This window comes from Heterodontus francisci, chromosome 36, assembly GCF_036365525.1.
Source record: "Heterodontus francisci isolate sHetFra1 chromosome 36, sHetFra1.hap1, whole genome shotgun sequence".
Taxonomy (NCBI): Eukaryota; Metazoa; Chordata; class Chondrichthyes; order Heterodontiformes; family Heterodontidae; genus Heterodontus; species Heterodontus francisci.
In genome coordinates this window covers 8,620,693-8,647,523 of record NC_090406.1, presented here as the reverse complement: position 1 = coordinate 8,647,523, position 26,831 = coordinate 8,620,693, and the positions used below count along the sequence as shown (strand labels likewise).

The 26,831-nt window shown below is 47.8% G+C and overlaps 1 protein-coding gene across 8 annotated transcripts in view; it reads left to right on the top strand.

Annotated features, from left to right (window-relative positions):
- Positions 1 to 26,831, top strand: part of arhgef18b (rho/rac guanine nucleotide exchange factor (GEF) 18b) — a 232,652-nt gene that overhangs the window by 2,094 nt on the left and 203,727 nt on the right. For 6 of the 8 annotated variants that reach the window (XM_068016097.1, XM_068016096.1, XM_068016095.1 and 3 more), the window contains exon 1: positions 20,692 to 20,918. The exons of the other annotated variants lie outside the window; for them this stretch is intronic. In XM_068016097.1, the coding sequence (XP_067872198.1) occupies positions 20,843 to 20,918 (76 nt within the window). In that variant the 5' untranslated portion in view covers positions 20,692 to 20,842. Of the gene's footprint in view, positions 1 to 20,691; positions 20,919 to 26,831 lie in introns of those variants that run through there. 8 annotated transcript variants of the gene reach the window in all.

Below are 26,831 nucleotides of genomic sequence, written 5' to 3'. Positions count from 1 at the left end.
CATGGCAGATGAAATTTAATGTAGAGATATGCGAAGTGATACATTTTAGAGGAAAAATGAGGAGAGGCAATATAAACAAAATGGTACAATTTTAAAGGGAATGCAGTAACAGGGGTTGTTTGTACACAAAACTTTGAAGGTGGCAGAGCAAGTAGAGAATGTTGTTAAAAAGCATACGGGGTCCTTGGCTTTGTTAATAGAAGAATAGAGTACAAAACAAAGGAAGTTATGCCAAACCTTTATAAAACACTGGTTAGGCCTCAGCTAGAGTGTTGAGTTCAATTCTGAGCACCACATTTTATGAAGGATGTCAAGGTCTTGGAGAGGGTGCAGAGGAGATTTACTGGAATGGTCCCAGGTATGAGGGACTTCAGTTATGTGGAGAGACTGGAGAAGCTGGGATTGTTCTCCTTGGATCAGTGAGGGGTAAGAGGGGATTTGATAGAGGTATTCAAAATCATCAAGGGTTTAGACAGAGTAAATAAGGAGAAACCGTTTCCAGTGGCAGGAGGGTCAGTAACCAGAGGGCTCAGGTTTAAGGTGATTGACAAAAGAATCAGAGGAGACATGAAGAAACATTTTATTCAGTAGTGAGTTGTTGTGATCTGGAATCCACTGCCTGACAGGGTGGCGGAAACAGATTCAATAGTAACTTTTGAAAGGGAATTGGATAAATACTTAAAGGAAGAAGATTTGCAGGGCTGTGGGGAAAGAGCTGGGGTGTGAGACTAATTGGATAGATCTTTCAAAGTGTTGACACAGGCATGATGGGCTGAATGGCTCTGATTTGTCGAATTGCCAGCATGTAGTTTGTATTCTTGATCACCAATAAAAACTCTTTGCGATGACGGTCACGGTTTCTCTTTAGGGTTGCCGACACTGTCTTTTGGAGCTTGAATGGGTAGGAGCCCAGAATGTGTCAGTACCTGTCTCCAGCAGTATTTTAACAATTCTACATATTCTGTATATAGAATAATGGATACTTGGGAGTGAGTTAAAGGCTGGAATCTAATAGAGGCATTTGGATGGTTTATATATAGAATAACGGATAATGGAAGTGAGCTACTTTACTGGAATCTAATCAATGGCTTCTTACATAAGATCCAGGAGATATCACTGGGCTTAATCTAACTGAATAATTTTGATATGATCATACACTATGGGTATGTTTCTTGAGTGATTTCTAACCATTGTCTGATATCAGATCACTGCCTTGAAATCAGTTTGAGGTTTCAGTTACTTACTGGACATATTGGCTTAGTTTTGTGCAGTACCAGAATGCTACCTGGACTCCAAGGGTTAAATTACAAGGAGAGATTACACAAAGTAGGGTTGTATTCCCTGGAATTCAGAAGATTAAGGGAAGATTTGATCAAAGTTTTCAAGATATTAAGGGGAACAGATAGGCTAGATAAAGAGAAACTATTTCCACTGGTTGGGAAGTCTAGGACTTGGGGGCAGAGTCTAAAACTTTGAGCCAGACCTTTCAGGAGAGAAATTAGGAAACATTTCTACACACCAAGGGTGTTAGAAGTTTGGAACTCTCTTTCGCAAATGGCAACTGATGCTCAAGCAACTGTTAATTTTAAATCTGAGATGGAAGGATTTTTGTTACTCAAAAGTATTAAGGGATATGGGACAAAGGCGTATAGATGGAGTTAGGATGCCGATCAGCCATAACGCATGGACTCGATGGGCTGAATGGCCTCCTCCTCTTCCTATGGTAATGGGAAATGAAGCTGGCAGCCCACCACAGGGTCAAGAGGTCCTTGTTAAGGAGGTCAGATAGGTGCCAGAACATAATCAGATCTGAGCTTCAGTCAAGTCATAGTCAATGAACATCCTTAATTATCTGCCATTGCATTATCATACACTCAGTCTGTTCTCTTCATGTAATATTTGGAAGCTTTGTAGAGCAGAAGATGCCAGCTTTGGTCCCAGTTTGTGGTGAGTTAGTATATCCCAGCTGGGGACAAACTAGCTTCTTCATTTAGCTCCTTGTTTCTTCTACTCTTGAAACCCTGTCACCTCTGAGGCAAAAGATCTTGGGTCCAAGCCCCACTCCAGAGACTTGAGCACATCATCTAGGTGGACACTTCAGTGCCTGCACTGAGGGAGTCATTTGGATGAAGTGTTAAACCAAAGCCCCATCTGTCCTCTGGGCAATATTTACCCCTCAACCAACAGGCTATCTGACCATTTACATCATTTCTGTTTGTGGGAGCTTGCTGTGCACAAATTGGCTGCTGTGTTTGCCTACAAAAAGAGTGACTATGCTTCAAATGTATTTGGCTGTGAATCACTTTAGGATGTCCTGACGATGTGAAAAGCGCTATTGTAAATTCAAGTTTTCTTTCTTTCGGTCTTCCTATCTTTCACCTTTTCTCTCTGTCTCTTTTCTCTCTTTGTCTCTATCTTTTTTCCCTTTATCTCGCTTTTCCCTTTCTCTCTTTCTCTCCCTCTCCTTTTTTTTTCTTATTTCTCTCCATCATCTTCTCTCCTTCCTACTCTTTTCAGGCTTGGCCTTGCAGTGATTTATGTCACCTGGGTTACTTATTTGATGAAAACTAAATCAGTGATCACTGAGGGCCTGCCCGAGGTCCAGTGTTTGAAATTATTCTGTATGGTTGAAGTGCAAAAGTCTGGTTGTGGATCCATCACATGCTGGAATGGTTTGTCTTCCTCTTTCGCCTCTGACCTCAAACAGTTGTGGGTGAGATTATTTTTAGCCAATTGTTTAGTGTGAATTTAGGAACTTTTTTTTGGAGAAGTCATCACAGAAACCTGTGCCCAATTCATGAACACCAGCAACTGTAATCGAGGGAATAGAAAAGAGTTTGTGTCATAGTGTGTGTGAGAATTGCCCTCCTCCTTATACAGTGCGGAGACTGTGCCTGCTGGCAACAACTCTGACACCCAGCTGAAGCCCAGAGGGGTAATCTAGTCATCATTCATCGATGCTGGCACATCATCGACCTATACCCAGATTCCAGCAAATGCTCCCAGATTTACTTTTCAGTTGGGAGCAGCTGTATGTGGTCTGAGCTGGGGGTTGCCTCTATCGTGAGCTCAGCTTAACACAATGTTGTCTCAAAGGTGCATTTTAAACTTTAGAGTTCACCCTTCAATAGACTGGACCTCGCCCCATTTCCCCACCCCACGTTCCCACTCAGCTAATCTTGTCCTTCCCAATTGCACCCCAAGCTGCCCCAATCCCCAAGAACATTTGGAGCTCAAATCTTTTCCTATCTCCATACCTCCATTTCCTTCCCAGAATAACAACTGTTCAGGAAGCCCTCACTTCATCAATCTTCTGAGCAGTGGTGCTGTTCGTTTTGAGTCATGAGAGGTCGCGGTAAGGGTTTCGGTTGCAGCGAATCCCGATGACAATGCGCCTTTTTAAAGGTCACCCACTGTGCTGAACCTGAGCCCAGTTCTTCAACAGACTGGAACTTCAAGGCTTGAGCTCTTCCTGTCGGTGAGAAACCACGTGCGCTCGGTGAATGAGCACAAGCAAGGTTGAGCCTCACTCAATTTTGAGGGCAGAGGTCAGCCTTTCCCATTTTGCGCCCAATCAGGTGTGTTGACCTCTCGAGCCTATGGTTTGATTTGTCCTGTTGATTGTGGTCATTGCCATCTCTGAAGAGGCCTCACAAGCCGTTCAGTTGGAAAACACAATCCTCAACAGGAAACCACATGACTGTTAGAGATTGGTGAAAAATGTGGACTTGCTGGTGTTATCCAAAACACTGGTGCCCAGATGCTAACGTGTACCCAGTCTGATTCACCATGACCCCCTTGTGCCTGCTGACCTACATTGGCTGCTAGTTCAACAATGACTCAATTTTAAGACTCTCATCCTTGTTTAAAATCCCTCCCTGACCTTGCCACTCCCTATCTCTGTAATCTTCTCCAGCTCTACAACTACCCCGATCGCTGCCTCCTCCAATTCTGGCCTCCCTGATTGTGTTTGCTCCACCTTTGTTAGCATTGCCTTCAGCTACGGGATCCCCTCCCTAAATCTCTGATTCTCTATCACTCTCTCCTCTCCTTTAAGACACTCCCTAAAACCTACCTCTTTGACCAAGCTTTTGGTCATCTGACTTAATATCTCCTTATGTTGCTTGGTTTCAAATTTTGTTTGATAATGCTCCTGTGAAGCACCTTGGGACATTTTATTACATCAAAGGTGCTATGTAAATGCAACTTGTTGTTATCCACATCTTTGGAATTACCAATTTCTCCCACTATTCCCCATTAGAGGCTCTGTAGTCTGCACAACGTAAGAGCCAGAGGGCTGAGCAGAAAATCCAGGCTGACACTCCATGCAGTACTGAGGGAGTGCTGCACTGTCGGAGGGTCAGTACTGAGGGAGTGCTGCACTGTCGGAGGGGAAGTACTGAGGGAGTGCTGCACTGTCGGAGGGTCAGTACTGAGGGAGTGCTGCACTGTCGGAGAGGAAGTACTGAGGGCGTACTGCACTGTTGAAGGGGCCTTCTTTTGGATGAGACGTTGAACCAAGGCCCAGTCTGTCCTCTCAGGTGGATGTAAAAGATCTGATGGCCACTATTTTGAAGAAGAGCAGGGGTGTTCTCCCCGGTGTCCTAGCCATTATTTATCCCTCAATTGACATCACAAAAACAGATTGCCTGGTCATTATTACATTGCTGTTTGTGGGATCTTGCTGTGTGCAAATTGGCTGCTGCATTACAACAGTGACTGCACTTCGAAAGTAAAGTGCTTTGGGGCGTCCTGAGGTCGTGAAAGGTGCTAAATAAATGCAAGCCTTTCTTTCTTACAGGCAACAGTCAGCTGAAATGTTTATTTCGATCCGCTTGCACTGCTGTATCTTATTGAGAGTCACTGGGGTAGGAAGGAAGAGGCCATGTCATCTCAGTGCTGAGTTTTAATCTTCAAACTAAGAGTTACTAGCAACGCGTTCCCAAACTATCAACTCCACAAATCATTTACTAACACAGTAGCTACACAAGTGAAATGACTCAATCTTGTGGTTTAGCAGCAGTATCAACCCGGTTAGCTGTTTACATTTTAGTAATGGCAGTTTACGGGCATTTAGCCAACTGTGCAACAGCCCCAACAAACAAATTTCTCTGCAGCACCTGTGGAAGAGCCTGTCACTCCAGAATTGGCCTTTATAGCCACTCCAGGCGCTGCTTCACAAACCACTGACCACCTCCAGGCGCGTATCCATTGTCTCTCGAGATAAGGAGGCCCAAAAGAAAGAAAGAAAAAGAAGAAGTCACCCTGACAACTGTAATCTTTAGAAAAGGGAAATGGAGCAGGTTGGGGAAAGGTAAAAATAAGTTACTTCAATTCAGATTTCTTACAGAACAATTTTGAGGGGTTTGGATGATGCAATAGATCCAAAGACTTCATGGCTATTTTACATCCACTTAAATAAAGGTCTCAACTGAAAGGTGGCACCTCCAACAGTGCAGCCCTCCCTCAGTACTGCCCCTCCGACAGTGCAGCACTCCTTCAGCACTGCCCCTCCGACAGTGCAGCACTTCCGCAGTGCTGCCCCTCCGACAGTGCAGCACTCTCTCAGTGCTGCCCCTCCGACAGTGCAGCACTCTCTCAGTGCTGCCCCTCCGACAGTGCAGCACTCTCTCAGTGCTGCCCCTCCGACAGTGCAGCACTCTCTCAGTGCTGCCCCTCCGACAGTGCAGCACTCTCTCAGTGCTGCCCCTCCGACAGTGCAGCACTCTCTCAGTGCTGCCCCTCCGACAGTGCAGCACTCTCTCAGTGCTGCCCCTCCGACAGTGCAGCACTCTCTCAGTGCTGCCCCTCCGACAGTGCAGCACTCTCTCAGTGCTGCCCCTCCGACAGTGCAGCACTCTCTCAGTGCTGCCCCTCTGACAGTGCAGCACTCTCTCAGTGCTGCCCCTCCGACAGTGCAGCACTCTCTCAGTGCTGCCCCTCCGACAGTGCAGCACTCTCTCAGTACTGCCCCTCCGACAGTGCAGCACTCTCTCAGTGCTGCCCCTCCGACAGTGCAGCACTCCCTCAGTGCTGCCCCTCCGACAGTGCAGCACTCCCGCAGTGCTGCCCCTCCGACAGTACAGCACTTCCGCAGTGCTGCCCCTCCGACAGTGCAGCACTTCCGCAGTGCTGCCCCTCCGACAGTGCAGCACTCCCTCAGTGCTGCCCCTCCGACAGTGCAGCACTCCCTCAGTGCTGCCCCTCCGACAGTGCAGCACTCCCTCAGTGCTGCCCCTCCGACAGTGCAGCACTCTCTCAGTGCTGCCCCTCTGACAGTGCAGCACTCTCTCAGTGCTGCCCCTCCGACAGTGGAGCACTCTCTCAGTGCTGCCCCTCCGACAGTGCAGCACTCCCTCAGTGCTGCCCCTCCGACAGTGCAGCACTCCCGCAGTGCTGCCCCTCCGACAGTACAGCACTTCCGCAGTGCTGCCCCTCCGACAGTGCAGCACTTCCGCAGTGCTGCCCCTCCGACAGTGCAGCACTCTCTCAGTGCTGCCCCTCCGACAGTGCAGCACTCTCTCAGTGCTGCCCCTCCGACAGTGCAGCACTCTCTCAGTGCTGCCCCTCCGACAGTGCAGCACTCTCTCAGTGCTGCCCCTCCGACAGTGCAGCACTCCCTCAGTGCTGCCCCTCCGACAGTGCAGCACTCCCTCAGTGCTGCCCCTCCGACAGTGCAGCACTCCCTCAGTGCTGCCCCTCCGACAGTGCAGCACTCCCTCAGTGCTGCCCCTCCGACAGTGCAGCACTCCCTCAGTGCTGCCCCTCCGACAGTGCAGCACTCCCTCAGTGCTGCCCCTCCGACAGTGCAGCACTCCCTCAGTGCTGCCCCTCCGACAGTGCAGCACTCTCTCAGTGCTGCCCCTCCGACAGTGGAGCACTCTCTCAGTGCTGCCCCTCCAACAGTGCAACACTCCCTCAATACCGCACCTCAGACAGTTCGGCGCTCCCTCAATACCGCACCTCCGACAGTGCAGCGCTCTCTCAGTACTGCACATCCCTCCCTCAGAATTACACTGGGGTGTCAGCTCGATTATGTGCTCAAGGTTCTGGGGTGTGGCCAATTGTAATGGTCCCAATAGGATTGACTGACTGAACATAAAGTACCAGGCTGGATGGTATGTTAAGTCCCTGAGTTTTCTTCATACCCTTGTGTGAATGCGTGGTTTCTGGGCAGTCTCAATATGTTTAAATAGATTCTGGGGCTGTGCATTGTATCCTTCAGTAAACCAGATCAAATCGCCAATCTATAACCAGAGGAGATAGAAATCGCGAAGAAATGATTTGTTGATAACTCGGGTCCATTGAATTGAGTATAATCGGCACTGTGTGTAATGTTTAACAGTGACAGAGATGGGGTACCCGAACTGGAGGGAGGGCGAATTCCAGAAGAGAGGGTGCAGGAAATTGTTGTCATCCTACTCCAGAAATCAGATTGAATGTGGTTTTATCAAACACAACTGGAGCTGCTCCTGATGATTTGAGATCCCAGTCTGATGGAGTGCTGATCCAGCCCAGCTACCTCGCAGGCTTGGCCCCTGATCTGTGCCAAGTTACCTGATATCACTGAGAGCAGGTGGGGTGGGATGCAGGGAGGTGTTTTGGGGGGGGGGGGGGCGTGGCGTGGCGGGAGAAGGGCAGGGAACATGGTAAGCCGGGCAATAATTCTGCATTGTTGCTCCTGGGTTTAGGTTCCTGCTCCTGATATCTACCTAGTCACTGTAGGAAACCTGTGTGTAATTCTCTGTGACTCTCTCCAGCAGTCAACCAGACTGATTTACAATGAGATTTCTCCATAGAACCACTTGGTGTTTATTGATCACCTACATAAGTAGCTTCTTCCCCTCCACATGCACCTGTACCAGAGTAAGCCTCAAGATGCCTCGCAGGAGCAATTATCAAACAAAATTTGACTGAGCCACATCAGGAGATATTCAGACAGGTGACTGAAATCTTGGTCAAAGAGATAGATTTTGAGGAGCGTCTTTAAAGGAGAGAGAGGTGGAGAGGGTAGAGAGGTTTAGGGAGGGAATTCCAGAGCTTAGGGCCCAGGCAGCTGAAGGGACGGCCGCCAATGATGGAGTGATTAAAATCAGCGATACACAAGAGGCCAGAATTGGAGAAGCACAGAGATCTCGGAGGGTTGTAGGGCTGAAGGAGGTTACAGAGATCGGGAGGGGCCAGGCCTTGCAGTAATCTTAAAGGGCAGTGCAACAAGTCGGCTGTGCACAGCAAACAGAAATTAGAGGGAACATTGGGCAGGACAATAGAGGGATTTGAAAACAACGATCAGAATTTTAAAATCGAGGGGCTACTGGGTTGGCAACATACCACAGCTGTACCAATCCTGTTCATACTCTGTGTCCACGCACACATTCACATACCGTGTAGAGAATGGGAGCTTCAATGGAACAGACAATCAGAACGACTGCACATATGGGCTGTCAATTCTCTATTGCCTGTTTGGTGCTAATGTCCAAGATGAATTTCACCTCCCCACCTCCTACCTTTAACAGGGACACTGTCACCTCTTCTGCCTGAGTGGAGTTTGGGGCATTTTGAATCTAAGAAATGCGACACCTCTTTGCGATCTCTCCAAAAATGGGAGGCAGTGACACTGACCGGCCCAATGTTGCTACCTCTCACTATAGTTCTCCTCCACCTCAAACTGCCATCCCTATGAGTGCTAGGATGCCTGGAACCTGAAGACTAGTGTGGGTTTAGTCTGTACTTGTACTGGGTTCCGATTTCTGGTCAGAGGAAGTAATTTTCTGATAATGTTTCATTGGCACAGTTGGCAGAGACTGTGGGTTCAAATCCCACCCCAGGTCTTGAGACATGAAGTGTCAACTGACCACTCCACATATGACGTCAACAATCCTTTTCTCTTTTGGTTCCTGACAGACTTGCTGTATAGTGAAAGCATTTTCTGCTTGTCATTTCAGATTTCTAATAGTTTTTCTTTTTAACTCTTGTTATTTTGCTAACTGTGACTCGGAGGTTTGCAGTCTCACTTCACGGTAGAATGTTGAGGGAGTGCTGCATTGTCAGAGGTGCCGTTTTTTTGAATAAATGGTTAGATTCTGAGAAGAATAGAGGAATCTTGGAGTATATCTTTGTGGATCCCTGAAGGTAGCAGGACAGCTAGAATAGGTGGTCAAGAAAGCACACAGAACACTTTTCTTATTAGCCGAGGCCTCGAGTATAGAGCAGGGAGGTTATGTTAGTACTGTATAAAATGCTAGTTCGGCCACAGCTAGAGTACTGCATATCGTGCTGATCACCACATTACGGATGTGATCGCACCAGAAAGGGTGCAGAGGAGATTTACGAAGATCTTGTCAAGACTGGAGAACTTTAGCTGTGAGGGAAGATTCGATAGGCCTGGGGGTATTTTCTTTGGAATAGAGGAGATTTAATTGAGGCCTATAAAATTGAGAGGGGCCTGGATAGAGTGGATGTGAAGGGCCTATTTACCTCAGCAGAGGGCTCAGTGACAAGGGGGCATAGCTTTAAAGAAATTGGCAGAAGGATTAGAGGGGAGTCGAGGAGAAATTTTTTCACCCAGAGGCTGGTGAGGGTCTGGAACTCACTGCCTGAAAGGGTGGTTGAGGCAGAAACTCTTTAAAAAAAAAACACTTGGGTATGCACTTTAGGTGCTGTAACCTACAGGGCTATGGACCAAGAGCTGAAAAGTAGGATTAGGCTGGATAGCTCTTTTTTGACTGGTACAGGCATGAGGGACTGAATGGGCTCCCTTTGTGCCATAAATGTGTGTTTCTACGCGAGACTGCAACCTGAGATTGTGAAGTGTGGGTGATGGTATTAACTGGCCTCCTGCTGTGTCAGGCTAAAGTCTGCATTTCGAATGAACATTTTCTACAGTTTTGTAAACTCAGAGTTTCAGAACCGCTTTAAGGCCCAAACCAGGTTCTCCTTTGGGAGGTCGACTGGGCCTGTCCCTCTGAAACAAGGCTAAACAGGGCCTTGTTATTTTTGGGTCGCATTATTGCAACTCCTTTATCAAAACCAAACAACTGAAACAAATGATGGTTTGAGCTTCTACTGGGGCAAGTACACCATTGAGTACAGACTTAAAGTAGCTCTCTCACCTCTCAGTCACAAGATTTTAGATTCGAGTCCCACTGCAGGGCTTGAGCACAAAAATCTAAGCTAATACTCCAGTCCTGCACTGAGGAGGTGCCAACCTTCAGATGGGACGTTAAATCGAGGCCACTTCTCCCTGCTTGGATGGATGCAAAAAGATCCCTTGGTGCTATTTTGAAGAAGAGCGGGGGAGGTCTCCCCAGTGTCCTGTCCAATATTTATCTCACATTCAACATCACAAAAAAAAAACAGATTATCTGGCCAGTATCACATTGCTGTTTGTGGGAGCTTGCTGTGCGCAAATTAACTGCCACATTTCCTACATGACAGCAATGACTGCACTTCAGAGTACTTCATTGGTTGTAAAGTGCTTTGAGACATCCGATGGTTGTGAAAAGCGCGATATAAATGCAAATTTTTAAAGTTTTTTTTTAAACCGAGAAAATGAAGGAGGCCAGCACGGCGCAGTTTTAGCTGAATTAATGTATAGTTGGATGACCCAGTCCTCCGTCCCGTTCTATCACACTCCTGACTTGTGCCTTGTAGATGGTGGACAGGCTTTGGGGAGTCGGGAGGTGAGTTACTCTGACCTGCTGTTGTAGCCACGGTATTTATGTGGCTGGTCCAGTTCAGTTTCTGGTCAATGGTAACCCCGCAGGATGTTGTTAGGGGATGTTGATACATTAAGGATGCTATATAAATGCAAGTTGTGATAGTGGTCGAAAATACTGTAAATTCATGCCGTTTTTCTGGTCCCCGTCGCAAACTCCGTTCCCTAGCTACCGACTCCATCCCTCACGCTGGCAACTGTTTAAAGCTGAAGCATATTGTTCATAACCTTGGTGTCATATTTGAGTCAGATCCGTGCCATCACTAAGACGGCCTCTTTCCACCTCCGGAACATCGCCTGACTTCACCCCCTGTCTCAGCTCACCTACTGCTGAAACCCTTTAGACTTGACAATTCTAACGCGCTCCTGGCCGGTCTCCCACCTTCTACCCTCCGTAAATTTGAGTTCATCCAAAACTCTGCTGCCTGTGTCCTAACTCTCACCAAGTCCCATTCACCCATCACTCCTGTGCTCGCTGACCTATATTGGCAGCAGTGCTTTTATTGTAAAATTGTCACCCTTGTTTTTAAATGCCTCCATGGCCTCACTCCTCCCTATTTCTGTAATCTCCTCCAGCCCCACAACCCTCCAAAATCTCTGCACTCCTCCAATTCTGTCCTCTTTAGCATCCCCTGATTTTAATTGCTTCACCATTGGCTGCCGTGCCTTCAGCTTACTGCAGCCTAAGCTCGGGACTCCCCTCCCTGAACCCCTCCTCCTCTCTACCTCTCTCTCCTCCCTTAAGGCATTCCTTAAAACCTCCCTCTTTGACCAAGCTTTTGGTCACCTGTCCCTAATATTTCCTTATGTGGCTCAGGGTCAAATTCTGTCGATTAACACTCCAGTGAAATACCTTGGAAAGTTTTACAATATTCAAGGTGCTATCGAAATCCAGGTTACTGTTGTTGTTGTTGCAGTACTGGTGTGTGGACACTGGATGTCACTGCTGCTCATACAAAGCTCACTTGAGACACCGAGTGAAAATAAAGGCACACCCACTGACACAGCTCTGTCTGTACCTGCAGTGAGACAGCAGATCCTGGGTTATAAATCTGTAAATGAATTCTTGGAGTTTCCAGTCATCCTGCACTGTTGCTGTTTTGCAACACCATCAAAACAGATCATCCATCTTATTGAACCGTACAAGATTCTGAGGGGGCTTGACAGGGTAGATGTTGAGAAGATGTTTCCACTAGTGGGGGAATCTCAAACTAGGGGACATAGTTACAGAATAAGGGGACACTCATTTAAAACTGAGATGCAAAGGCATTTCTTCTCTCAGAGGGTAGTGAATGTCTGGAATACTCTACCCAGAGAGTTGTGGAGGCTAGATCCCAAAGTATTTAAAGAGGAGGTAGACAGATTTTTGAATTACCGGGGAGTTGAGGGCTGTGAGGAGCTGGCACGAAAGAGGAGTTGAGGTTTGGGGCAGATCAGCCATGATCTTATTGAATGACGGAGCAGGTTCAAAGGAGCAAATGGTCAATTCCAGCTCCTATTTCTTATGGTCCTTATGTATTCATCCCTCATCCCAGGCTGGGCATTGGCCTCTGGGACGGTTTGTCCAACCGGCAGTGTTTAATTTGGCACGTTTTTTTCTATTCTGTCAGAAAATACCCCAGCCTCCTCACACAGCACATCCTGTCAGCAGCTACACAGCTGAGATGAGTAACCGACATCCCTGGGGGCACGATTCCTGCGTTTAAAATCCCATTTTACCAGACAAGCTGTGCCAACACTCCGGGATTGTCCTGGGATCTCTAGGTTTTAAAGCCACTGCTACGAGCAAATCCAGGAGAAATATCATCAAAAAAGACAATTTATTTTCTTTGAACACTTCTGTTTACTAATTATAAAACTATCAGACGTCAGACTGCAGGTTTGTTTGACTGACGGGGAGGAATCATCCAATCAGGTAATGAGGCGTCAACTCAATTTCCAATTGGTTCTCGAAGGTGGGGTCTATGAGGATGGACATATTGGGCGACCAATGGTGGAAGTGAGGGGGTGGGGGAGGGTGGGAGGCAGGAGATCATGTGACATAACCTCCAGGAATAGGTCCAACCCTTGTGGGAAACAATGAGTTATATTTTTGCTCAGTGGGTTAGCGGTGACCATGGCGACCTCCTTTCATAAGGCATCCCCTGTCTGTCGTGCTTTGTTGTTTGATTGTTGACCATGTCTACCCCAGTCCTGGAGCTAGGTCACTCTCTGTAGCATTTCTTTCTAGGAGTCTGCAAAATTGGTGATTATTCTCCCAAAAAGCCACAATTTTGGTCTCTTATCTCCTCCCTCCGCCCCTTTCTGCTCGAACCAGAAAAACTGACCCCTTATAAACAGAATGTGAATCTAACCCTGTCTCTGTCCCCACTTCCCTCAGACCTCCTCCTCTCCCAGTCGTGAATTGTGATGGACAATTAAACAACTGACAGGAGGAGGAGGCTGCACAAATATCCACATCCTCAATGATGGGGGAGCCCAGCACATCAGTGCAAAAGATAAGGCTGAAGCATTTGCAACAATCTTCGGCCAGAAGTGCCGAGTTGATGATCCATCTCAGTCTCCTTCTGAAGTCCCCAGCATCACAGATGCCAGACTTCAGCCAATTCGATTCACTCCACTGCAAAGGCTATGGGTCCTGACAACATTCCAGCAATAGTACTGAAGACCTGTGCTCCAGAACTAGCCATGTTCCTAGCCAAGCTGTTCCAGTTCAGCTACAACACTGGCATCTACCCGGCAATGTGGAAAATTGCCCAGGTATGTCCTGTACACAAAAAGCAGGACAAGTCCAATCTGGCCAATTACCGCCCCATCAGTCTACTCTCAATCATCAGCAAAGTGATGGAAGGTATTGTCGACAGTGCTATCAAGCGGCACTTGCTTAGCAATAACCTGCTCACTGCTCGCTTTGGGTTCCACCAGGGCCAGGCAGCTGCTGACCTCATTACAACTTTGGTTCAAACCTGGACAAAAGAGCTGAAGTTCAGAGGTGAGGTGAGAGTGACTGCCCTTGATATCAAGGCAGCATTTGACCAAGTATGGCATCAAGGAACCCTAGCAAAACTGGAGTCAGTGGGAATCAGAGGAAAAACTCTCTGATGGTTGGAGTCATACCTAGCGCAAAGGAAGATGGTTGTGGTTGTTGGAGGTCAATCATCTCAGTCCCAGGACTTCACTGCAGGGGTTCCTCAGGGTAGTGTCCAAGGCCCAACCATCTTCAGTTGCTTCATCAATGAACATCCCCCCCATCATAAGGTCAGAAGTGGGGATGTTCGCTGATGATTGCACAATGTTCAGCACCATTCGCGACTCCTCAGATACTGGAGCAGCCTGTGTCCATATGCAGCAAGACCTGGACTGCATGCAGGCTTGGGCTGATAAGTGACAAGTAACATTCGCACCACACAAGTGCCAGGCAATGATCATCTCAAACAGGAGAGAATCTAACCATCTCCCCTTGATGCTCAATGGCATTACCATCACTGAATCCCCCACTATCAAAATCCTGGGGGTTACCATTGACCAGAAACTGAACTGGACCAGCCAATAAATACTGTGGCTACAAGAGCAGGTCAGAGGTTGGGAATTCTGCGGTGAGTAACTCACCACCTGACTCCCCAAAGCCTGTCCACCATCTACAAGGCACAAGTCAGGAGTGTGATGGAATACTCTCCACTTGCCTCGATGGGTGCAGCTCCAACAACACTCAAGAATCTCAACACCATCTAGGACAAAGCAGCCCGCTTGATTGGCACCCCATCTACAAACATTCACTCCCTCCACCACCGACGTACAGTGGCAGCAATGTGTACCATCTACAAGATGCACTGCAGAAACGCACCAAGGCTCCTTAGACAGCACCTTCCAAACCTGCCACCTCTACCACCTAGAAGGACAAGGGCAGCAGATGCACGGGAAGACCACCACCTGCAAGTTCCCCTCCAAGTCACACACCATCCTGACTTGGAACTGTATCGCCGTTCCTTCACTGTCGCTGGGTCAAAATCCTGGAACTCCCTTCCTAACAGCACTGTGGGTGTACCTACCTCACATAGACTGCAGCAGTTGAAGAAGGCAGCTCACCACCACCTTCGCAAGGGCAATTAGGGATGGACAATAAATGCTGGCCTGGCCAGTGACGCCCACATCCCACAAACGAATACAAACAAAATGAACTGTAGAGTGCCACAGCACGTGTGCTAGTTAATGTAAAAGAAAGCCTTGCATTTATATAGCACCTTTCTCAACCTCAGTACATCCCAAAACACTTTACAGGCAATGAAATGTTATCATTGTTGTAATGTAGGAAATGCAGCAGTCAATTTGCACGCAGCAAGCTCCTACAAGCAGCAGTGTGATAATGAACAGGTAATCTGTTTGAGTGATGTTGGATGCATGAGGGATAAATATTGGCCCAGGATACCAGGACAAACTACCCTGCTCTTCAAAATAGTAGGGTCTTTTACATCCACCTGAGAGGGCAGATAGGGCCTTGGTTTAATGCCTCATCTAAAAGATGGTACCTCTAACAGTGCAGCACTCCCTCAGTACTGCACTGGGAATGTCAGCTTGGATTATGTGCTCAAAGCTCTGGAGGGGGATTTGAACCCACAATGTTATAGAGCCATAGGGCTGAATTTTATTCTGGTGACGTAGTCCCAGTGGAGGGCCAGAGGGTAGGGGGAAGACTCTGCTTCAGCTGTCCATCAGACCCCCCCCCCCCCCCCCCGTTGCAATTCCATGACAGGCAGGCAATTTACTGCCTGCCATTGGACCCCGTCTCTTTAAGGGACAAGCTCCCGCCTCCAAGAGCTGCTGGCCAATCGGAAGTCAGGCAGCTCTGCAGTACCGGCAGCGTCACTGGGAGCAGTGGTCACTATTGGTACTGCAGGAGACTCTGCAGTATTGAGGATATCGGAGACCCCAGGACAGCTGAATGGGGTTGCTGGGGCCATCAAATAGGCCCTGACAATGGGGTAGGGGTGGTGGGCATTGCTGCTGGGTGAGGGAGGGGGAACCCTCTGAGGGCCCTGGATTGTCCCCAAAGGAGGGACACCCCACCCCCCCCCCCCAACCCCCCCAGAAGGCACCAGGTTTTACCTGGTGGTGGTCCCCTCCATCTGCCATTAAATTAAGGTGGAGGTGGGAAGAGGCACTTAATTGGCTTCTGTGATTTCCTCCTCTGTCTCTCCCTCACTATTTGGAGGTCTGTAGAGTACCCCCAGTACAATGATCGTCCACATTTTGTTTCCTCAACTCTGAGCAAATGGATTCTGTCTTTGCCCCATCAAGGGCATCTTCTCTTTCCAACACTACAGTGTCTTCCCTGATCAGTACTGCCATCCCACCTTTTTTATTTTTTGCTTCCCTAGTTTTTCTGAACACTTGGCATCCTTCAATTTTAAGCTCCAGTCCTCACCATTTTTAGGCCACATTTCCACTATTGCTATTACTCAGATTCTCACAGGGCTGTTTGTATTTGTAGCTCACCAACCTCGTTCGAAGGAAAGATTTCATCTGAAAGAGAGCACTTCCGACAGTACAGCACTCCCTCAGTACTGCACTGGAGTGTCAACCTTGCTATTTGTGCCCAGGTCCTGGAGTGGGATTTGAACCCAGAGGTACAAGTGCTGCCAACTGAGCTGGAACTGAAACCTAGGTGTTTCAGTCTGACGAGCAAAATCCATTCCTTCCTGCTCTATCCTACCGCGTTCTCAATATGAAGTTGATTTTGCTGAGTTGTTGTGGGTGGCGTGTTAGGCTCAGATATTCCAAGAAACATCACTGCCCGTAACTGTTAATCATCAACATTAATTTACAGAGAATTTCCACAGGGCGAAGCTGTCAGCTGAGTTGTCACCTTTCCCGACTGTTACAACCTCAGTATAGACCACTAGTGTTAAAATTAGAGATATGAACTTCCCAGTGACCAATTGAAGAATCACATGACAAGATTTCAAGTTTTAAGACTTTTACTATAACTAAACTAAAAATCAATATTACCTAAACAGTACCTAACAAGTAACTAATACACTAAATTACAGAGAAAGGTATTTCCCATTAACACACTCAAAAACCCCACACCACATTGATACATTACACTGTGTTCTTATTGTAAAGGTATCCTTGCCCTTAAAAATCCCAAACTCTTCCTATCTGCAATAGGTTGGATTTCCCAGTTTCCTTCTCAAAGTTAATGTCCTCCTCGTTCACTCCGCCCAAGAACATTTGACTGGACTTTCGTTAATAAGGCAAGGAAGTCTTGTTGGTCTTTTCTCCTCTGCAAAACTCGAGTCTTCGAACCGGGTTCAAATCTTAGCAGCTTTTTGCTGTATCAGTGATTTAACAGCTCTTTCCCCAGAACCAGCCAACTGGACTCATTCTCTCTCTCTGGGCTGCGCACCTGTCTGCTGGCCTTCGTTTCTTCCTTTCAGCCCCAAGACCTAGGAAAGCCTGTTGAATTTATCCAGATCAAAGATGAATAGTCGTTTGCCTTTTGACAATTTTCAGGTGCTGTTAGGCCTGACCTTAGCAAAGCCACCTAGACCCTGCTTTGTTTCCGGGTGTTAAAAATTGCAACTCAAATCTACATTTCAGAGCCCCTGGCTTCCTCTTTACAATCTGAGAGTCTGGGAGAGCAAAACTCACTGTTCTTTAGGTATTACAACTTTGCACCCTGCTTTCAAAAGAGTCTTTGATTTGGGTTCCTTGTTCTCATGGTAACCAAGACCCCTGGTTTGTCTCTGGGCAGATTTTGTATGAGTTCACATGTTTCCTCTGAATGTCCCATTTTACACTGCATTAAAGATCACAGTATTTTAAAACATAACCATATTACAAAGTCCAGTGTTCATAACACTACAGACCCCATATAATTAATCAAACAGCATCTTGCATTAATGATAAGCTGCTAAGGAGCCTAACCCACTAGCTGCCCCGATAGCTGAGTGGGTAAAGACACTTGGAGCCTCAATCTTCTGGCTGAGAGATGAGAATTCTACCAACTGAGCCAAACTGGCAGCTGATTTAACAACACCTGGTGCAGCACTGAGCTACACAGAGCTTGATCTGACCCAGGTAATCCCACACTTCCTGTCTGCCTGACAACAACAAGGTACTCCATTCGCACATCAGATTATTAGAGCTTTACTCTGTATCTAACCCTGTGCTGTACCTGTCCTGGGAGTGTTTGACGGGACAGTGTGGAGGGAGCTTTACTCTGTATCTAACCCCGTGCTGTACCTGTCCAGGGAATGTTTGATGGGGGACAGTGTGGAGGGAGCTTTACTCTGTATCTAACCCTGTGCTGTACCTGCCCTGGGAGTGTTTGATGGGGACAGTGTAGAGGGAGCTTTACTCTGTATCTAACCCTGTGCTGTACCTGTCCTGGGAGTGTTTGATGGGGACAGTGTAGAGGGAGCTTTACTCTGTATCTAACCCCGTGCTGTACCTGCCCTGGGAGTGTTTGATGGGGACAGTGTAGAGGGAGCTTTACTCTATCTAACCCCGTGCTGTACCTGCCCTGGGAGTGTTTGATGGGGACAGTGTAGAGGGAGCTTTACTCTATCTAACCCCGTGCTGTACCTGCCCTGGGAGTGTTTGATGGGGACAGTGTAGAGGGAGCTTTACTCTGTATCTAACCCTGTGCTGTACCTGCCCTGGGAGTGTTTGATGGGGACAGTGTAGAGGGAGCTTTACTCTATCTAACCCCGTGCTGTACCTGCCCTGGGAGTGTTTGATGGGGACAGTGTAGAGGGAGCTTTACTCTGTATCTAACCCTGTGCTGTACCTGCCCTGGGAGTGTTTGATGGGGACAGTGTAGAGGGAGCTTTACTCTGTATCTAACCCCGTGCTGTACCTGTCCTGGGAGTGTTTGATGGGGACAGTGTAGAGGGAGCTTTACTCTGTATCTAACCCCGTGCTGTACCTTCCCTGGGAGTGTTTGATAGGGCTCGGTGCCTAAAGTGGGAAAGTGTTCCATTTCCAATAGTAACATCACTCACCTCTCTTTCTGTCTGACTGTTGTGCCTCTCTCTCTATGTCTCCTAGTATCTCAGTTTCTGTTTCTGCCTCTATATCATTCTCCCTCCCTGTCTCCCCACGTTCTCTGTCCCCATCTCGTGTGATCTATCCTTCTTTATTATTTTCACCGCTCCCTTCTTTCCCTCTATCCTTTCTCCAATTTTCCTTCTCTGTCTCCTTCCCACCCTAGCTTTCCCCCTTTCTAGCCTTCCTTATTCATACCTTCGCTCAATCCTCTTTATCTCTCTCTCCCTCTCTCTATCTCCCCTTTCCATGATTCTATCTTGTCCTTCATCTCTTTCCCTATGAACTCCCTGCATTCTCTATTGCTAGTATCCTCCCTCTCTCCATTTATCTCCTTCCTGTCTTTCTCCTCTGCTGTCCTACTTCTCCCCTCTCTCTTCTCTTCCTCTTTCTCTGTCTCTCCCCTCTTTCCTTTGCCCTGTCACTATCTTTCTCACTTTTATTTACGCTTCCCCTTTTTCCTCCTCTTTCTCTCTCACCCTTCTACATACGAACATACAAATTAGGAGCAGGAGTAGGCCACTCGGCCCCTCGAGCCTGCTCTGTCATTCAATAAGTTCATGGCTGAACTGATTACTCCACATTCCCGCCTACCCCCCATAACCTTTCACCCCCTTGCTCATCAAGAATCTATCTACCTCTACCATAAAAATATTCAAAGACTCTGCTTCCACAGCCTTTTGAGGAAGAGAATTCCAAAGACTCACGACCCTCAGAGAGAAAAATTTCTCCTCATCTCTGTCTTAAATGGGCGACCCCTAATTTTTAAACAGTGACCCCTAGTTCTAGATTCTCCCACAAGGGGAAACACCCTTTCCACATCCACCCTGTCAAGACCCCTCAGGATCTTATATGTTTCAATCAAGTCGCCTCTTACTCTTCTAAACTCCAAAATTCTTCTAAATTCTTTTCTCTTTTTTTCTCTCTCACTCCTTCTTTGCCCTCCCCTCCCCTCTCTTCCCCTCTCTCCCATTCCTTTGTTTTCCCTTGCCTCTGTTCCCCTCTCTGCTCTCTATGCCCCTCCCCTTTCAGTTTACCCTCTCCTCCTCTGTTGCCCTTTCTCCCCCCCATTGTTTCCCCTCTGTCCTCTCTGTTTTACCCCTCTCTCTTTCTCTGTTTCCCCTCTGTCTTCTCTCTCTCCCCCCGTCTCTGTTTCCCCCTTTCTCTCTCTCTCACTGTTTCCCCTCTGTCTTCTCTCTCTCCCTCCTCTCTGTTTCCCCCTTTCTCTCTCTTTCTCTGTTTCCCCTCTGTCTTCTCTCTCTCCCCCCGTCTCTGTTTCCCCCTTTCTCTCTCTTTCACTGTTTCCCCTCTGTCTTCTCTCTCTCTCCCCGTCTCTGTTTCCCCCTTTCTCTCTCTCTCACTGTTTCCCCTCTGTCTTCTCTCTCTCTCCCCCTCTCTGTTTCCTCCTTTCTCTCTCTCTCACTGTTTCCCCTCTGTCTTCCCTCTCTCCCCCTCTCTGTTTCCCCCTTTCTCTCTCTCTCCCCCGTCTCTGTTTCCCCCTTTCTCTCTCTCTCTCTCTCTGTTTCCCCTCTGTCTTCTCTCTCTCTCCTCCCTCTCTGTTTCCCCCTTTCTCTTTCTCTGTTTCCCCTCTGTCTTCTCTCTCTCTCCCCCCTCTCTGTTTCCCCCTTTCTCTATCTCTCTCACTGTTTCCCCTCTGTCTTCTCTCTCTCTCCCCCGTCTCTGTTTCCCCCTTTCTCTCTCTCTCACTGTTTCCCCTCTGTCTTCTCTCTCTTCCCCCCCCCCCCCCCCTCTCTGTTTACCCCTTTCTCCCTCTTTCCCCTCTGTCTCCACCTCTCCCCTGGCTGCTCTTCCTCTCTTTCCCCTTTCTCTCTGTTTCTGTCCTCTCACTGCCCAGCCCTGTTTCACAAACTGAAACCACAACCCTTGTAGCCTGGCCTCAGATCCTGGCACACAGCACGAGTATCAGAACATGCTGCAACTCCCCACCCCCTCACAGCACCAGAGCTGTTGACACTGTTTGGATATCGGGCTCTGTTTCTCGGTTCACTCTGCCTCTCTCTGCCCAAACCTTCCCAGTAGCACCGTTCCTGGGGCTTTTTGAAAGTAACTTGCTAAATGGCTGACTCTCCATTGAATAATTCCTGGCCTTCATTCTCTAAGTTCTGGATGAAGCGATGGTCATTTAAAAAAGGTACTGTTTTTCCCTTCTTAATTTCCTGAGCTGTCTGTCAAAACTTCGCTTAAGCCTCTTGTTATTTGTGATACATTCTGTCAAAAATACTCTCAAAGTTTGGTTCAAATCTCATTGCTTGTTGTTTGTCTTAGTTCATGAATCATTTGTCTCTGAGAGAAAGACTTTTAATGGTAATTCTTACCCTGAACGGTACTCGTGCTGTAGTTCTTGGGTTTAACCCAGCGAGTTATTACCAAAAATTTTCATTCTACATGTTGGTTTCGAGAATCTGTACAGATTTGATGGTGTGTCTGAGACTTTCGAGTCCCTGTTTGAATCGGACACTCTGACAGCCCCTCCCAGATCGAGACAAGTTTCTGACTGGCTTGTGTCAGGCAGTGAGGATTGAAGTCACTTCACAGAACTCAGGACAGCAACTGACAGGTTTTGTTTGCCAGTTTGGGGACCTCTTGGTGTCGTCTTCATGTGAAAGGCATTCTGTGGCACTTTGTGTTGCGATTGCTGGTATATGTGTTTACATATAGGTATGCATGTGTCAATCAGTGTATGTGAGCATGTACATCTCTTTGTGCGTCTGTATGTGTGTGCATGTGTGCGTGTCTGTGTGTATTTGCATATGTTGCCTGTGTGTAAGAGTTTCTGTGTCTGTCTATGTGTAAGTGTGTATTTGTGTGCATGTGTGTCTAAAGTGTGTGTATGTAGAGTGTATCTGTGTGTAAGTGTGTGTGTCTGTTTAAGTGTGTAGAGTCTTTGTGTGTGTGCATGCGCACGTGTGCCTACGTGGGTGTGTCTGCGTATGTTGCGAGTGTGTAAGAGTTTCTTTGTGTCTAAGTGTGTGTGGAACTTCTGTATGTGCAATTGTGTGTGTGTGTCGAGTTTCTGTGTGTCTGTGTCTTTGTCTGTCTGTGTCTGTTTGTGAGTGTGTGAGTGTGTGTGTCGAGTTTCTGTGTGTCTGTGTCTTTGTCTGTCTGTGTCTGTTTGTGAGTGTGTGAGTGTGTGTGTCGAGTTTCTGTGTGTCTGTGTCTTTGTCTGTCTGTGTCTGTTTGTGAGTGTGTGAGTGTGTGTGTCGAGTTTCTGTGTGTCTGTGTGTCAGTTTCTGTATGTCTGAAAGACTTACACGTACGACCACAACAGGATACAAACTCATTTCAGGAAAGACAGATACTTGTGCTAGCTTCTATCTGAGGACAACATCCAACATCCCATAATCGGGATTTCAGAATCTAACCGTTAACCCAGTTTCTTTGGTCTTACTCTCTAAGTTTTCTTTTATGTCCTTCAATTCAGTGAATGAAGAAATGCAGTCAGGATGTTCTGTGCCATTTACCATTTGAGCCCTTGGTCTTGTGCTTGGGGGTGTTGTCTGGGTCCAGAGATGTCTGGGTGCCAGCCTTACCTCTCAGTCAGAAGGGCATGGGTTCAAGTCCCAGTCTTTGACACTTGAGCACATAATCTAGGCTGACACTCCAGTGCAGCACTGAGGGAGTGCTGCATTGTTGGAGGTGCTGTCTTTTGAACGAGGCTCTGTCTGCCCTCGTGGGCAGACATAAAAAATCCCACGGCCACTATTTCAGTAAAGCGCAGTTGAATTCTCCAGACGCTTTCCCCTGAAGGTGTGTTTGCTGTAACAGTGACTACTGTTTTTTGCTGTGTGTATATTGGCTGCCGCGTTTCCTGCATTACACCAGTGACTACACTTCAAAAGTACTTTATTGGCTGTAAAGAGCTTTGAGACGACCAGTGTTCGTGAAAGGCGCTATATAAATGCAAAACTTTATTTTGGTGTCCTTGCAAATACTTATCCCTCACACAATATCAATTTTAAAGAAAAATGGATGGGGTTGAATTTTTACCCTGGAGGCCTGGAAGCAGGAGCAGGATTGCTTTTGTGTCAGAAATCTGAGTCCGATGGGGAAACTGATGAAATCTAAGATTTTCACGTGGGGAAGCCCTTAATTGACATGGAGATGGATGTTCCTGTCTGTTTAGTGCTGGTGGGTCAGATGAATTGTGGGACTCATTGAGACCCCCAGGGCAGCAACCACTGAGGCTGCTGGTTGTCCTAAGGGTGAAATCTACATTTTAGGAACATAGGAGCAGGAGTAGGCCATTCAGCCCATCGCCTGCTCCACCATTCAATTAGATCATGGCTGGTCATATACCTCAACGCCACTTTCCAGCGGTATCCCCAAATCCCTTGATGTCTATCGATTTCTGTCTTGAACATACTCAATGATTGAGCTTCCACAGCCCTCTGGGGTAGAGAATTCCAAAGATTCACCACCCTCTGAGTGAAGAAATTCCTCCTCATCTCAGTCTTAAATGGCCTGCCCATAATTCTGAGACTGTATCCCCTGGTTCTAGACTCACCAGCCAGAAGAAACATCCTATCCACATCTACCCTGTCACATCCTGCAAGAATTTTGTAAGTTTCAATGAGATCACCTCATTCTTCGAAACTCTAGAGAATACAGGTCTTTGTACCAAAGCCTTTCACAGCTCCAAGCAAGATGTCACAAGACAGTCGGAGGTCTGGCACCTGGGGCAGGGCTACCCTTCACTTTATCGATGCCAACCTGGATCTAGTGCTGGAGGCCATGAGGGAGAGGAGGGAGGCCCTCTTCCTGGAGGGTGGAAGGAGGAGGCCAGCTTGTTGTGCAGCGGGGCATAGTGCCATCGCTCTCCGTCTTCTCTTTCTCCTCCCCTCTCACCTCCTGCTGCTCCACTGTTGACCTGTCTCCTTTCAGAAGCCCAATAGCCTGCTCAATGGTTGTCCTACTGAGCAGCTGGTATTGGTTGTATCGCCTCTGTGCCTCCTGGGGAAGGGTCAGTAGCCATCTCTTCGAGGGATATCCCTTATCCCCTAGGATCCATCCATGCACTTTGTGGGTTAGAGTGAAGAACTGAGGCAGCCTGGACTGGCAGAGGATGAAGGAGTCATAGCAGCTTCCAGGAAAGCGAGCGTACACATGGAGGAAGGTCTTGTTGTGGTTACAGACCAGTTAGACATTGAGAGAGTGGAAGTCTTTCCTGTTGATGAATCTGACTGGCCAGTCGCCTTGATGGCTACATGGGTACAATCAGTGATGCCCTGCACCCAGCAGAATCCAGTGATAGAGGCAAAACCCAATGCCTTCTGTCCCTGTGAGGCCCTGTCTGTCATTAAATGAATGTACTGTCCAGCTGTAGCGGTGACCAGTGAGATGCAGTGGAATGCAGCCATTAGCGAGATACCACTAAGGTTCTCAGCTGATTCTTGGAAGGAGCCAGAAGCGAAGAAGTTCAAGGCCACAGTGACTTTGATGGCTACTGGCAGGACATGGCGAGTAGTGCTGTGAGGTCTTCGGTCTTCAATGATGAAGACACAGATGTCTGTGACCATTTGCCTGGAGAGTCGCAGTTTCCTGCGGTGCTGGTTTTCTGTCGTCTCCAGGTTGATCCATCTTCGGCAGTAGATCCTGTGTTGAGGGTTTGACCTCCATTACCTTCCTGCCCCTCTTTCCTCTCCCGTGTCCTCCTGATGCCCGAGGTTCCACTCCTCCTGCATAGGGTGATGCCCCTCATTGTCACTGCGCCCACAATCAGGAGCATTCCTTCTGTCCTTGGCAGCCTTGTCCCCTGCTGTTCTGCTGCCGCAATACCAGGAGGGTGCTGACTCTATTCAAAGCCCGGGCACTGAGATCCCAGTCTCCCTGCCACCTGTGCAGTGCCAAGGGTGCCCCCTTACCAAGTGCCAAGTTCCTGTTTGTTCTGCTGACCCTCTTTAAGGACTGGGGTGATGCCCTTGGGCAGCAATGTCTGGCTCCCCACTCTGTACCCGCCTTCCTTCAGCTGAAGGTGGCGGTAACCTGACCGTCCCTTTAAAAAATTCAACTTCAAACATTGACAAATTCTTAACAAGCTTTTAAACAGCTTTAATTGCCCTCAATTGGAAGGACAGTGGGCTTCCTGTTAGTCCCCGCCCCTGCCCTGGTGATTATTGCTGGCGCTGGGAATGGTGTCTTGAAATTGACAGAACGCCTGGCACCCGTATTTTTGGGATCCCCTCGATCTCCGTTCCCGGGTGGGGGGGTTGAGGGGGGGGTGGGCCCTGAAATTTCATCCCATCGTCTGGTCATCTATCTCATCGCTGTTTGTGGGATCATGCTGTATGTAAATTAGCAACAGCTGTTTCCTGCATCACAATAGTGACTGCAGTTCAAAAGTACTTGCATTTACACAGCACTTTTCAATTGGAGAAATGTCATTTCCAAAAAGTTTCCTACAATTCTAAGCATCTAAACTGAAGTCCCAGGAATCTGATCAGTAATAATCCCGTGACCTCATCCATGAAGGTAGATATCTCCGTGTCTCAGCAAACGTCTCTCCTTTAAATCCCCGCCCTCAACATAAAACAGAATAACAGACCATGCACTTCATTGCTGTCATGGGATCTTGCTATGGACTAAATACCTGCTGAGTTTCCCTACATTACAACAGTGACTACACTTCAAAAGTACCTCTTTGGCTGTAAAACATCACACCCTCCCGTCAATTCTTGTTTCTAGTGACTGATGTTCCTCATGAATGACACTCTCTGTGAGTAGTTCTCGCCTGTGCAATGTTCTGTGTGACCCGCGCTCCCTGTGAGTGACACTCAGTGTGAGTGATGTTCCCTGTCAGTGGCCCTCTGTCTGGATCATGGAATCAGCCCTTTATCGTTAATTATGTAACTCTTTCTGTTGATTTCTGCTTGGTTTATTTCTGTCGTCTTGTCGATTGCTGATGACACTGTTGGTGATATTGGATTGCGGGAGTTTCCCAGCCTGACAGTGTGAAGGAACTGAAGATAACTCTAGGAGGCCTTGAATCATCCTCCTAGGATTGGAGCTTTCTACATTTGCACGCATCTTCCGTCATGCGGCCGCACGGTCAAGTTCCGTTCAGTGCAGCCATTGGAGTGAAATATTTCAAAAAGATGAAAATGGTAAAATTCACGCCATGGCAACACAGTGTTGCTGCATCTATTAATGTTGCCAGAGCTCCTCATGGCAATTTCAGGCTCCAAATCCAGTTGGAGGAAGCTATTCCTTTTCCCCCAAAGGGCTGAACTCCTGCACACACTGCCTGCCATTGCTGGACCTTGGGTTACTGACCAGTCCTCTCAGCCTGGTGTGTGACAACACAGCAGACCCAAGAAAGGGAGAAGAGAAGCAGCTTCAGCAAAGGGTGTTCCCAACCTAAATGATGTTCCTTTTCAATTTCTGACCCCCTCGGCCCAGAACCTTGGCTGGCACATTAATGTAGCACTGAGAGAGCACAACAATGTCAGAGGTGCTGTCTTTCAGAAGGACGATTCTGGCATCGTGAGTTTGGGGCAGGCTGGGTGGACCAGCAGATCTTTTCCTGCCTGTCATTTTCACAGTTTACACACACTCATACACTTTCTCACACAAACCCACACACATACTCACATTCTCTCACACACACACTCACACACACACTCACACACACACTCACACACACACTCACACACACACTCACACACACACTCACACACACACTCACTCACTCACACACTCACTCACTCACACACTCACTCACACACTCACTCACTCACTCACTCACTCACTCACACACTCACTCACACACTCACTCACTCACACACACACTCACACACTCATTCTCTCTCTCACACACACACATTCTCTCTCACACACACACATTCTCTCTCACACACACATTCTCACACACACACACACACACACACACATTCTCACACACACACACACATTCTCACACACACACACACATTCTCACACACACACACACATTCTCACACACACACATTCTCACACACACACACACACATTCTCACACACACACACACACACATTCTCTCACACACACACACATTCTCTCACACACACA